At 35.3% G+C, this 15,030-nt stretch overlaps 1 protein-coding gene across 5 annotated transcripts in view; it reads right to left on the bottom strand.

Moving 5' to 3' along the window:
• Nucleotides 1-13,303, bottom strand: part of msps (msps cytoskeleton-associated protein 5) — a 107,432-nt gene extending 94,129 nt beyond the window's left edge. For all 5 annotated transcript variants that reach the window (XM_069824336.1, XM_069824338.1, XM_069824339.1 and 2 more), the window contains exons 1-2: nt 13,077-13,303; nt 3,318-3,406 (exon numbers count right to left, since the gene is read on the bottom strand). In XM_069824336.1, coding sequence (XP_069680437.1) covers nt 3,318-3,374 — 57 coding nt within the window. In that variant the 5' untranslated portion in view covers nt 3,375-3,406; nt 13,077-13,303. The remainder of the gene's footprint in view (nt 1-3,317; nt 3,407-13,076) is intronic.
• Between the last annotated feature and the right edge of the window lie 1,727 nt (nt 13,304-15,030).

The following is a 15,030-nucleotide window of genomic DNA, read 5'->3' as shown; positions in this document are numbered from 1 at the left end:
ACTAAAATAAAGCATGTTCTGAGAGAACAATGTCTGGACAAGTTTGTTACAAGTTAATGTAAATTTAAAAAACTGGCCGCTCTATTAAATCACTTTCCAAGATTAAGTTCTTTTTTCAAAACATGGAAGTGAAAGAGGAGTAAAATGGAATTGTTCCAAATTTATTATCAACATGAATTCTCACTGTAGTTAGGAGATGTAGTTTTGAAACTTCATCAGAACATAAACTTGTAAGGGGACATGCTTCTTACATTATATCTGTAAGCAACATCCACTACATGCCATCTCCAGTCTTTCCAGTAAAAAGTAGCCCTCAATTTAACCAGAAATGAGAACTCTGAACCAAATTAAACAGAAGGGCCCAAAAGAACGTAGACACTTTTGTACAGGTTGTACAGGGTGCTACAGATATATCTGACAGTTTTTAAATATTGCTGTGATTAGAGGTCAAATGACTATTGTCAAATGCCTGGCCTTAGAAAACAACAACAACATATTGCTGTGATTGAAACTGTTGGGGTATTTTTTAACTCGAAGCTAATTAGTAGCAAAGTAGCATTGGTCGGCAGAACATCATACTTTTGTGGTGGAATCATTTTTAAGAAAAGTGTCTGCTTGCGAACCCTGTATGCATTTCATCAGCACTTCAATGTTCATAGTAATTAACTGTTCACTGCCATAATACAGTTAAGTTGTGGGTGGAAAACTTCAAACAGCTACTGTTTTGAAGAAGAAATCCAGGAAAACTGTGTAATATAATTCCTGAAAATGTCGAACTAGTGTGTCACTCTACAGTGACATCCTTAGCAATTGTCATGTGAACATGCTAGTGGCCTAATAACGTCAGACCATAATCAAGTGTACCAAATATTGTGTAAAGATTTACATTTTCACACATATAAACTGGTTACAATTCAGGCATTAAGTCGTAAGGACAAAAGAAACCAAACCACTGTTTGTGGAGACATAAATGTTGTGAATGCTGACTACATTAACCATCTTATCATGACTGAAGAAGCTTAATTTTCACCTTAGTGGCTATGTCAACACCCAGAACTTTCTATACTGGTCTGTTGATAATCCTCATGTGTTACATGAGGAACATTTACATACTGTTAACAACTTGTGGTTCCAACAGAATGGGGCAATGGCACATACTGCAAGGAATTCAATGGAAGTTCTCAATGAAATATTACCAAGTAGAGTAATCTCATGAAAGGGGAGACGTTGAATGGCCTACAAACTCGCCTGACTTCAACATCTGAAATTTCTTCCTCTGGGAATATCTCAAGAGCAAGATGTATGAGAACCACTAAGGACTGTGATACAGTTGAAGCAGGACATCAAGAATGAAACTGCAGCAATTCTCTCTGAAATGTTGCATAAAGTCATGCAGTTTTCAGTGACTGCAACAATGGACGTATTGATTGCTGTAAGTGTTGAAAGATAAATGCTTCAAGATAAAGTGTAGTTCCATATTAAGTTCATTTAGCAAACTTATATTAGTTTCAATTTTAGAACCAAGTTTATCTGTCACAACTGTATATGAAGTCTTTCAAAGTTGAACTGAATTACGGCAAGAATATGTAGTGCAATATTCTATCAAATGGTGGCAAAGTCAACAATGTAACTAGCAGCAACAGTCAAAATGGTGGCACAGTTATCATTCAGGTACTGCAATCTCATTTTGTGTTTTTTTCAATTTTAAAATGTTGTTGTTTTCTAATGCCAGGCGTTTGACAAAGTCATTTGACCTTTTGCACTCCAATATTTTTCAAAGATATTGTCATGGTCAATCACTGAAGCACAGATTTTGAGGTGTTCCGAATCCAATTCTTGGTTTAAGTTGAACAATGGGCAATTAGGGGACTGATATATTCCAATTCTGTGCAACTGTTTCACCAAACAGTCACGGCCTGTTGCCAATCTAAATGCAGCTACAGACAATTTGCATGGTAAATCGGGAATATTATGATGCAGACAGTTCCATTTTTTCCCTTGGGATTGTGTTATCAAATTTAATTTTAAAATGTATGTGAAGTATAATGACAATAGTGTCTGTATTTGCAACAGAACCTCCAACATGTCTGCCAATTAGACACATATGTGATAAATTTGAGGTTGACTGTATCGACTGTGTGTGATGTACATAAGCAAAGATCCAGTACGCCTTGAACAACAAATTCTGCTTTCTCACCTACAGATATGCCCATATGACTCGTATACATACACAGACCTTATTTATCCAGAAGATCTGTGGTGTGCATAATTGAATATGATGCCAGGTGAAAATATTATAGGGGTAGTGCGACTTATGGCCCTACCAGTATGTTGCTGGTACAGTTCAGATGTTCAACAAAACAGTCAGTAAAACAATGTGCACGTGAAACAGGAATTAGCAGATCAAGTGCACAACACATTCTTAAGAATGTGAAATGGAAAATATACATCCCATGTCATGAATAAAGACAACCCTATCAAATAATGTGTATGATAGTGTGTGAGTTCAACACAAACAAGAAGAAATATGTAAACAAAATTATTTGGTATGAAGAAGTACAATTTAGCCTGAAGGGTACAGTGAATAGTCACAATTGTGTGTATTGGGCTCCATTCATGTGGACAAGGCAGTCAATTTACCAAGACTCAATGTCTGGTTTGGACTCTCATCCAGAGGTGTCAATGAACCATTTTTTTTTTTTTTGAAGGCATGATTACTGGCTTTGTGTACCTCGACATGCTTTGCACATCCATTTTAACTGTCATTTGTGTACTATACAGAATGAGTTCATTTTCAACAACACAGAGCACCACCACACCACCAACAAGATGAAAGAACCTACTCGAAGAGACCATACCAGTCACTGAATAGGACAAAGAGGTGCTCTTTAGTATCCACCATGCTCATCCAAGAAAACTCCTTGTGACTTTTATTTATGAGATTCTAAAAGATGTGTATCACAGAAAACCAGATGCAGTGAAGAAATTGAAACTAACAGTCAGTGTTGCTTGTAACGTAGTTCTCCAAACCCAGAGGTCTGGATGTTAATGGAGAACACTTCAAGTATCTTTTGTGATGTTAAACATGTCTCACAGCTACTAACTGATGTAGTGAGGTATCAATTTAGTACTAAAAGTTGTACGCAGATTAAGGTGCAAAAAAAAAAAAAAAAAAAAAAACACACACACACACACACACACGAAGTTCCAGGTTAAATTGCGTTCATGCTGCTACTGATGACCTAAAAATTGAGTCTACTGAATGTTTGCATCAACTTAGACTGATAGTACAATAAGAATGTTCTATAAGTTCTTACCTTATGTACACACTGGTCCTCAACTGGCAACTTTACATACTCTGTATCTTCCTCCATCCTATATTTTCAGAAGATCGAATATGGAAAACCTACAATTCAAAAAATAAAGTAACGGGTAAGTAGAATTCCAACTTAAATTTAGGTTTATCTAACATTAAGAAGCATGCAATACTAAACCAACCTTAGCTGAAATGTAATTAAAGGAATAACACTATGAACAAGAGCCATCAGGTTAATAACGTGAAATAAAGGAAGAAAGAGTGAACTCTCAACTCTATCAAATTTCAATGTTACAGAAATATTAAAACGAGTCAAAATCAAGATAGGTGAAGGAATGTCAGAAGGAAGTGAAATAGGGAGAGGAGTACGTCAAGAATGCCCTTCACTACCTACCCAATTCAACGTCTACTTGGGGGATTTAGTGAAAAACTGTTTTCAAAACGTGGGAGGGGTGATCGTAGGAGGAAAAAAGAATGAAGTGCGTAAGATTTACTGCTAATATGACTTTGTTAGCAGGAAAGATGATACTGAGGGATATGCTAATCGAGCTAAATGACGGCTGTGAGCAGCATGGAATGAAGATAAATGCAAACAAGATGAAGACCATGGTTATCGGAAGAAAAATAAAGAAGGTAAACATACGAATTCTAAATAAAGCAGTAGAACAAGCAGACAGTTTGAGATACTTGGAATGTACCATAAGTAGTAACATGAGCTGCTGCCAGAAAGTCAAAAGGAGAATAGCAATGAAAGCTTTAAAATAGAAAAGAAGCAACTCCTGTGGACCTCTAGAAAAAGAACTAGGCCTAAGGAAGAGACTAGTAAAATGTTTGTATGGAGTGTGGTACTTTATTGGGCAGACACTATGACGAAGTGAGAAGAAGCGACAAGAAGCATTTGAAATGTGGATATGGATGAGAATGGAGTGTGCGAAATGGACAGACAGAATAAGAAATGAAGCTGTGCTGGAAAGAATGGGTGAAGAAAGAATAATGCTGAAACTGATAAGGAAGAGAAAAATGAATTGGCTAGGTCACTGGCTGAGAAGAAACTGTCTACTGAATGATGCACTGGAAGGAATGGTGAACAGACATTCGAAGCAAAAGATAACAGATAAGATATTAAGATATATTAATCATTTATGGGGACTAAGAGGAAGGCAGAAAATAGAAAAAATTGAATAATACTGAATTTGCAGTGAAAGACCTGCCCTTGGCCAGTAAACTATGAGTGAATGAATGTAGTTTTCAATAAAATTAATAGCAACATAAGTTACATGATGGATATTCAATGACTCAACAGAAGTAAAGGAAGAAACTTAAAATAGGTGCATGAAAATTCGTTGCTCCAAGGTTCCTCTAGTCTGATAGAGGGCTATCTGTCTCTCTGCAGTCCCACCCGAAGTAACTGTGGGCAATGTTGACAGAAAGGCCGCAAGTAAAACTTTAATAAAAGAATATAGGCCTCTACCACAGTGAGTAGTGACAGTTAAAAGATATTCCCTGTATACCACTAATAAACTTGAAATGTATACAAACAAATTGTTCTTCTTCCGACACATATCGTCAAGTAAGATTTACTGCCTGATAATAGATGTACATATCAGCCAGAATCTCAATCAGAGGTAGAATGGTTAGATTAGGGCATGAAATTTCATGTCCGAAAACAGTAGCCACTCTAAAAACTTTGATCACCACCATTTTCATGAATAATTTAATATTCACGATTATGAAAAACCTTCCCCTCTCCTCTCATTTAAGTTTCTTAAACTTACAAGACCTATGTTTTTAATTGCAATAAACTACATACTTTAACATTTCATGTTAGTGTAGCACTGTTTTTCTGCACTGAAGTACCACCTATCAATTGCAGCAGTTGAGTCAAACTCAAAGAGGGAGGGCCCATTTATAGAAACTCTTAATAGATCATGCAAAGTCTTCATCTTCAGCGAGTTCCTGATAAGCTGTCTTAAGACTGTTGTGACAGCTGAAGTGTCTCTCACATGATGCTGTCTTACTGGTAGAACAGCATTTTGCTGCAAAACTTCGTCAGCATCTGATTAAGTGTCATTGAGGAAAATAGACGTTTGTATCCTGGCCACTCCTCTAGAAGAAGATCTACTTCGAATTACATACTACTCTGAATTAACTGCCATCGCACTTTCAATTTCTTACAACTCTTCGAAACCGGCATCAAGCACTTCTTTCTATCCCTCATCACAAAACGTCTTTATACTCATTCTCCTCCACTGTAGAAATATCTCACCTCTGGAATTCGTTACCTAATGACATCACGGACTGCAGGACTTTTATCACAATTCGAAATTAAATTGGAAAATTTTGTCTTATTTCATGGTTTTTAGGTAGCCTATTTGTATTTTTTACTCTAGATTAAAATTGCAAGTTTCTTGTTAATGTTCGTTAAGTAGGATATAGACCCTAATTAATTACAATACTTAATCACTCATTTAAAATTTGTGTGACTAACCTGTGTATAATTTTGTGTGGCTTTACTTTGTTTATAGTGTGATTTTTCTTTTTTATTTCTATTATTATATTTATATTTCTGTGATGTGGAAGAGAATAAATAAATACCTACTTTTTCACTATATTGGCTAGAGTTCAAGTACAAGAACAATCACAACTTTATTTCTCAGGCACTGTAACTAGTCATGTCTGCTTGACAAAACATCTAGCCCACATTAAAATTCTGTAACAGAGTTGCATTTTATGCCACTGGTGAGGATATGGATGAGTCTCATCTGAATGAATGTGAAGCCCTGGCACAGGAGTTGTGTAATGCTGTAAAATACTGGAGAGCAAGACTTCTAATGACGTCGAAGTTCAATGCAGCACACTGAACAATAACATTACTGGTAACATTGGTTAATATAGTCCAGGCCATTTAGGAAGATGTTCCAAGAGAGAAAACCTGTGAGAGTGACTTCTCGAGAAGACTCTGCAACACATTCAGGTCATCTGAAATATTTCATAGCACTCTATGCATGAGAGCCTGAGTAACTCTGTGATCAGACTACCATACTGCTTTTTAAGACCTTGCAATGAAGACTTGAATTACCAGTGTCACACAAAAGTGACTTGCCAAATGAGAATTCATATTATTTTGATATAAATGTAAGATTGCCATGGTCTGATGGTCAGCAGGTTGACTTCCAGATCTGGAGATACCAGGTTTGATTCCCATGCTCAGATCCCGGGGAATTTTCCTTTAATAATAATAATAATAATAATAATAATAATAATAAATACGATATAGCAGAACTGCCACTGAGCCAAAACCTGAACACAAGTTTCAACATCACATTGTTGACATGTAACGCCATAGTTAGCACAACCAGAAAGTGTTACTAGATCCTAGAAAGTTCACAATTAAAAAAAAAAGTAAGACTATGACAAACACAACAAGGACAATGATAAGGATCAGTACAAGGATAACTATTACTTACTCACAAATGGCTTTTAAGCAACCGGCGGGTTCATTGCCACCCTCACATAAGCCCACCATCGGTCCCTATCCTATCCCACCTCTCTCAAATCCATTTTAATATTATCCTCCCATCTACGTCTCGGCCTCACCAAAGGTATTTTCCCCTCCAGTCTCCCAACTAAAACTCTATATGCATTTCTGGATTCACCCATACGTGCTACATGCCCTGCCCATCTCAAATGTCTGGATTAATATTCCTAATTATGTTAGGTGAAGAATACAATGCGTGCAGTTCTGTGTTGTGTAACTTTCTCCATTCTCCTGCAACTTCATCCCTCTTAGCCCCAAATATTTTCATAAGAACTTTATTCTCAAAAGCCCTTAATCTCTGTTCCTCTCAAAGTGAGAGTCCAAGTTTCACAACCATATAGAACAAACAAGAATAACTATAAGCAGCTAACATAAGAACCATAACAAAATCAATAATAAGGATAACAATCGACAACAATGATCATGACAAAGACGAGGACAACAATAAGGACCATGATAAGGTAACAACAAGGATAATATGGATCACAACATTGAATGATGTTTAAAGAGTTCAAAAAATTTCTCGGGTTGAATACAAAAAATTGGTGATACCATTAGTATCAAATGCATAGGGCTACTTTTCCTTAGATAAAATGTTTCCCCTCCCCCAAAATTATTTAACACCATTTTTCTGCACTTGTTCCATGAAATTATTGTTGAAGTTTATGATCTAGGATTTTGTACACACAGATACAGAAAGTATTTAATGTTGTGACTCTCTCTATTCAATGTTCAAGGACTGTAAGCTTAGGTAGAAGAAAATATTGACCTGAATGATGAGCTTATTATGATAGCACATTATGTGAATTTGTGGCCTCGTGACAGGGGCAATTGGTATATTGGATGTTTGTTACAAACAGAAGTAGAAGAATCAACCCGAGTGAAGATTATATTTCTACACTCCAGCAGACCATAATCTTACGCTTACCATGCAAGACCTAGGCAATCGGTATTGATGCAAATTCATTTACAAACAACTGTCCAAGGAAGAACTTACAGTCTCCAACCTGCAGAATATGAGTAAAGAAGAAATATACGTCATTTAAATATATATATATATATATATATATATATATATATATATATATATATATATATACATATACATACCGTATTTGCTCGCGTAATTTGCGCCCCCCGCGTATTTTGCGACCCTACTTTTTAAGGGATTATTTTGAACTTCATTTTTGCTCCGTGTATTTTGCGCACACATTTTACGTACATATTTTTTTCAGTGTAGTAGGGATTTTCCTTCCCTACAGTTCATCGTAGGTCATTCACCAGCAACTGAAGTACCTGCTTCAGAAAGAAACCCCAAAGTCCCACTACTTTAACAATGCTTGTCCTTGGTAGAGACAAGTTACCGGTATAGAAAATTAGCCCTACCGTAAATACTTACCTATACATATACTAATTGTGATAAACTCAGAACAGGACCACTTATTTGAAAAATCCGCATATTTTACGCACCCCAATTTTTCAGTGGCCAAAGTTAATTAAAAAGTGCGCAAATTACGCGAGCAAATACATTGTGTAATATAGTAACTTCAAAAATATTGAGTTTCACCTCAAACTTACATATGTTCAACACATGCAGGGCATTAAAATATATATACAGTACTTATTTTTTTTTATTTCAAAAGTTTCTTTTTTTTAAACCTTCAGTGAACATTTTTTTTTAATGTTAATTTATTTTTCATGAGCACACTGTATTTTTAAGAATATTACGATGTATTTATATACTGAAGAAAGCTGATTTTATATGCTTCTAGGCAAGCCCAAAACTATTTTTGTATGTTCATTAGTTTGTAAGTTGTGATAACATTTGTTAAAAGTACGTGTAAATTTTCACTTCATTTTTATTTCTTTTCCAAGCAATAAATCAAAAACTTTTACATAAGGAGATCCTTTTGGGGGGGGGGGGGATATTGTAATTTCTTACTATCTTGGTTACTCCCTCAGGCCTACACAAATGACGCAGATATTCCGAAAAAAAAAAATACCAAATTTGTAAAAACTTTAGGCTCAATAAACTCAGTCATGAGACCATCTCTAATCCATCACACAAAAATCAACATTCACAAAACTCTAGTCCGACCTGTCTTAGATTATGATAGTAAAGCATGGACTATCAGAAAATGTGACACCTCTAGAATTACAGCAGCATAAATGTGATTTATGAGACGCACTGCTGGCTACACAAAATGGGGTCATAAAAAGAACAACAATATCCTAGAAGAGTTATGGGTACTGAGACATAATGACTTTTCTATTTTAGCTCTTGAACTTGCAAACGACATATAGATCCTACTGAAACATTCCTACGTCACAGATTTACAAAATTTATACGATGCATTAAACAATGCTTATAGTAGGCTATCTTTTGATGAAAAATTAAGTCACTTATCCCTAACAGAATATTTACAGGATGCCCTCAAATACGGTAATTATAAAATAAATTGTTACGCATGGTTCATCAGCTAGGTACACATATCTCATAGAATTTTAGTCAAACCTCTCTAATTTTTTTCTGGTAAAATGAGAATATATCACATGACAAAATGAATGCAGTATTTTCTTAACTAAACACCACATAGGCACAAAAGTAAAAAAAAAAAAAAAAAAAAAAAAAAAAAAAAAAAAAAAAATTATGAACTTTTTTTTTCCAAAATTTTCTCTAATTTTGAATTTTTTAAAATTTAATGATGAAGTTTAAAAGCAAACCACTTCTTTCATTTTAAAGAGTTAATTAATATGTACCCGGCACAAAAGTTTAATTACTATCTTCATTAATTTATGAGATAAGTGTACCTAAGTTTTGACAAATCAAGGTTATGGGAAATTCTAATTACCGTATTTGGGGGCACCCTATAAATATTCTGTTGGGGATAAGTGATTTAATTTCTTATCAAAAGATACTGTAAGCATTGTTTAATGCATGGTATAAATTTCGTAAACCTGTGACATAGGAATGCTTCAGTAGGCCCCATATGTCATTTGCAAGTTCAAGAGCTAAAATAGGCAGTCATGTCCCAGTAGGCCTACTCTTATGGATAGAATCTGTACTGGAGTACATTACAAGATTAAGGAATAACTGGAAAGATTATGTAAACAAAATGTCTATGCAAAGAATCCCTTAAGGAAATTTTGTGGTATCGCCCTAGAGGAAGAAGACCTATTGGACACATGGTTAAGAGATGGCATGAAACCGTAACGAACCACATGGTCTAACACTTGGATGGAAGATGACATAAAAACATGTTCACAAAATTTCATTGACATTGAAGGAGATAGGATTGAAAATGATGCTTAAGTGTGTCGATTTAACATGGAACGATTCAAAATGATGTATCAGTGCACTGGTAATGTCATCAAAGATGTGAATGACATGTTAGGCCTAGTGCCATAAATATTCACATTTCCTAAATCAGATCAGCAACTCAATCTAGTTAATACTGAACTAATTTCATAACACAGAAAGGAATTTCAAAAACTATGCAACCATCTATAGTTTCAATATAGGGCTAGTTATCTGTACAATAACAAAACTCAAAATGTTAACCTCATGATAATGTTTTCAATTTCCCCTAGATCATACTTAAATTCATATTGAATACTGTATTTTAATTAATGAACTGGTCGCAGATTAATTTTATGAATTTAAAAATATTCGTAGTAGCCTAAGTAAGAAACCATAACCTCTACTAAATCTCGGGGCATAGAAATATTTCCATTAATACAATTTGAAATATCTACGTTCATATTTAGATTCAAAGAATAGTTACAGAAAACTTGTTCTCAAAATATATTTACTTACCGGTAGATGCTTCCAAGTAAAACATTACACGACATCTTGGGAAAATCTAAAGACTGTGCAGCTAAGCTCTTTAAGAGGTGTCAAATGTACATAGGGTACTATAGAGAATAAGCGACAGGAATAGGCCGCTACACCATTTCTTCAGAACCAGCCATCATAATATTGGTATTTTAAGTGTTTTCAAGTTTTCCATTTCGTAGCAATGATATACTGACAGCTCGAAATTATTTTGTCCAGTAACAATTCATGACCCGTCGTAAGTAAGGGGGCAAGAAAAAGCAGAGCCTTCACACCAGGGTTTAAGCCACAGTCGCATTTTACCACTCGACTTCTAAAAATGCAACAAACTTTCAATGTAAATGTGCAAAAATGCGACAACCACATTGGACTTCAGAAACGAAGATGGTAATGGAGAAAATGAAATCAGAGATGTCTTTGGACTAATCTGAATTTAAATGAAATGCTAATGGCATATGCAATGTTCAAAAAGGTATTGAGCATGTTCAGGAATTGATTTCAAAGAGTTGGTGCAATTCACGCAAGTTTAGTGAACAATTTCTTCTAATTGATTTATACAATTCCATCGCATACTGTAAATTGTGAGCGAGAATATAGTTGCACGAATTTTGTAAAAACTGTAATTAGAAACCGCCCTTTCAGTAGAAAGAGTTAGCACTCTGTTAACAATAAATCTTGAAGGGCCTACTCTGAAAGGACTTTAATGTTTAGAGCGCTCATAAAATAACGTATTTCAATGTGATAAGTTCAGCATTGATTCTAAACATACCACGTCTAATGATTTACTTACATAAGTATATCTGAAGTGTGATGAGATTGAGTGAGAGTAATAAAACTCCAAGAAACAAATTAGGCCTATCTTTCTGTAGAACTATATTTATAATATTACACAAGCTTTTCACAATTTGCACAAATATAATTTTTCATTTGTGCATTTTTGCGACAATTATTTATTTTCTAGCTTAAACTCTGCTTCACACATGTGATTTTGGTCATCCAATGTCAATCACTACCACATCTCTCACAGTTATAGTTGTAAGTTACTTTGTTTAATTTATATCAATTCTCTAACAAGTTACGTTACACATGAAAACTTAGACCCGAAGTTTTGTTTCTTTGCAAGAATATAAAGAACCTGCCCCCTTTCCTAGGTTCCATTTCCGTTACATACTATTGAGGGTAATTCTGTACAAGAAAGCTACCAAACGAAGGCAAATGTTTTCATTGGAAATTGTCTGAAATGAATGCACCACTATTAGTATAGACGTAGGGGAATACTTTGAAGGATCACGGCATGAATTCGTTATATTAGCAATGCTGCAACGTACAAATGGAGGGAATGCATTTCAAGAGTCATTCAGTTACAAATATGGCGTGCTCAGGATCCCACACGAGATTGTGCGAGTGTTTAGACAAGACTTAAGACGAAGTAGTAGAATTGGAGTCTCCCCTCAATTTTTCTTTTGTTGCCGGTAGGCCTACATATAACTCGACTAGGAACCAAGTTAGGTAAATAAATCATATTTAGGCTTACCTTCGGTAGCGCTCTTGTACAGAAATACCTTCACGAACTTTTCCTTCAATGTACAATATGATTGTCCTTCATATAACCACATTAGGCCTAACTTTCAGTTGCAATTTTCTCAAACCAATAATGAAAATTAATCCTTAATTTGTACAGGAACAAGACGAATTATATAGCAAATTCACGATCAAAGAATTAGAAATTATATACCTACCGGTATACGAATCTATGACAGGTTGGGTTTGATTAGTTTAGGCTTTTGTTATGCCTTACATATAATCAACTGCATCTCCACACAAACAAAAAATCCCTTATAAATTAAACTATTTTCACTTCCGAAATCATCGGAACTACCTCAGTACTAGTTTTACCGAGATTTTACCTGTATTATAGGCATAGGCGAATACCTCAAGGACTTTGGAACTATAGTTGCTGGACTGATGTGAATTCTCATCAACTATTAAGCAACTGTCATCGTAATAAAAATGGTAGACCCTAATTATAGAACGTGAGTGGCGTTGGATATTTAACAAGTGGTTCAAATAATGGGTCAATTTAAATCAGGGTAAACAAGGGCAAATATTTCACAGCTGTTGCTGTTACAACCATCAAATAATATTAGTCTATCAATACGAGGTTACCTACACCTACGGAAATGGAGACGTATATTATATTTGCATTTCTACATTCGCAAGGACGAAGTCATTTCATTCCAACTATGCTTACAAATAACTTGCATCTATGCGACGTGGTTGAAGATTAGTTCAACAACTATTTACTTCTTTCTGACCCAATTTGGCATTTCGTTTATGAATCACCGTTCCCCTTTATCCTTCACGAACACAACTGACAGCTAGCTTACCTTCTGTTACACCCGTGACTTAGAGCAGCTAATATTCCTAACGATGCAAATCAATTCTATACGAAATCAATCTTTACAACATACAAAACACGATCTTGTTAAAATATGAAACATCAAAACGTTAATACAAAATGCTGAGAATCTTCGTACACTAAATAGGCACCTCACAATACAAGGAGCCCGACCGTCTACCAATACAATTTCAAATGCTAACCGTCATATAACCCGGCGTTTCATTGGCTGTGCACTTATAAACGGTTTAACAGGAAGTTCACCCACAATTTGTAAAAGGCAATATGAAACGCCATATTAGGTCCGATTATGTCTAAAAGAACTACTGCATAACAACTATTTTGTTAAATATCGGCAAGATATAATGTTTAGAGACATATTACAATTTATTTTTAAGTAACTAAATTTTGCGCAGTTCCAACCATACTTTTATAAATACCTTTAATACAACAGGAAAATAATTTGAAATTATTTAATTCGGACCAAAAATGGCGTAATAATTTAAAATAGCATAGGGGGCGTGGAGGTAGCGCATTCAAAACGCACTTACCTTTCATACTAGGTTGATCTAGGATACTAGGTACAACATGGATGAATACTATTACATATGATTTATAATGCAATCACAGATGCCTGCTACGTGATGCGATAAGAATCAGTATCTTTGATTTCAATATACTGCTTCAGAATAGCCTACAGTATCGTACAGTACCCTTTACCTCGCCTCACATCAAAAGTTCAAAGTTTCTTTTATTTTATTAAATACAGAGGTACTTTAAGTCATTGACCTATTATAGGCCTATGTGAGATACAGTACAATAATAACAGCTGGGGAAAATATGACAGAAAAATTGCAGAAATAAGGAAACCACAATTAAATTTCTATAGGCTCTACTCAAAACATTAGGTTCCTGGCTTCCAAACACTTCTCCCAAATTGATGATTTTGCAGTGCTGGTAAGACATTATGTTCAGAGTACATATCTGAAAGCAGTGGCGGCTCGTGGTTGAACAATTTGGTGGTTTGTGCGAATCTGGCTTCCAAGCATTCAGCTAATTTGAATAATTTTAAAGGGAAAAATTGTTCCGGGACCAGGTATCGAACCCGAGACCTTAGACTAAGCACGAAAATGCTCTAACCCTGAGCTATCCAGGAACTACACCAGATGGCGTGCTTCAAGGAAAAGAGTTTGTCTGCCAAGTCGTTTTATCTCAGATATTTTTTCCAAAATAGCCTACGCACTGAGAATGGCTGTACAATAAACTAAAATTCGAAAGCCACCTTCAAACATTTATCTCGCACATTGGCACATGCTGATGTAAGTGAATACTTAGGTGTAAGCAGTGGTGTACAAGAGGAGTAGAATCTATTTCTACTCCTCTTGGTGGTGTATTTCTAAATAGAAAAGTGCCCTGGCTCTGGGATTTCGGTAGTAAATTGCTGTCAGTAATTGTATTCATCACTGTCTTCATTGTTAATGTTAATAATAATAATAATAATAATCATTGCGATTTCCGCAGGAATACTTATGGAGTGTCAGACAAAAATACATAAGTTCGAATCTAGATAAAGAGATTGTTAGGTGTGCAAAATTGACTTTACTTCATTGTTTAAATTTAAATAAAATATCGTCACTATCATCAACACCACCACTTGAGCCTTTTGGCCCATTCCATCACCACTAGAATTGCTGACTCCACCGGTCTCGGACAACCCACATTTCTCCTCCTGAAAAAACTGAACATACTGAAAAACTTTCTTCAGGATGCAGACTTCTTCCAACCTAAGTGATCATTCGATTTTTGTTGGTAATCATCTATGCATTGTATAATTCCTTCAATTTGTAGTTTCTTCCTGATAACCCCGCTTCGTTTGTGTTCAATTAATGATATTCCTGCCACTGAATGTAGAAACCTATCTCGGAAGCTTCTATGTGCCTTTT

Source organism: Periplaneta americana, chromosome 4 (genome assembly GCF_040183065.1).
Source record: "Periplaneta americana isolate PAMFEO1 chromosome 4, P.americana_PAMFEO1_priV1, whole genome shotgun sequence".
NCBI classification, from domain to species: Eukaryota; Metazoa; Arthropoda; class Insecta; order Blattodea; family Blattidae; genus Periplaneta; species Periplaneta americana.
This window is presented reverse-complemented; position numbering and strand designations above follow the sequence as displayed.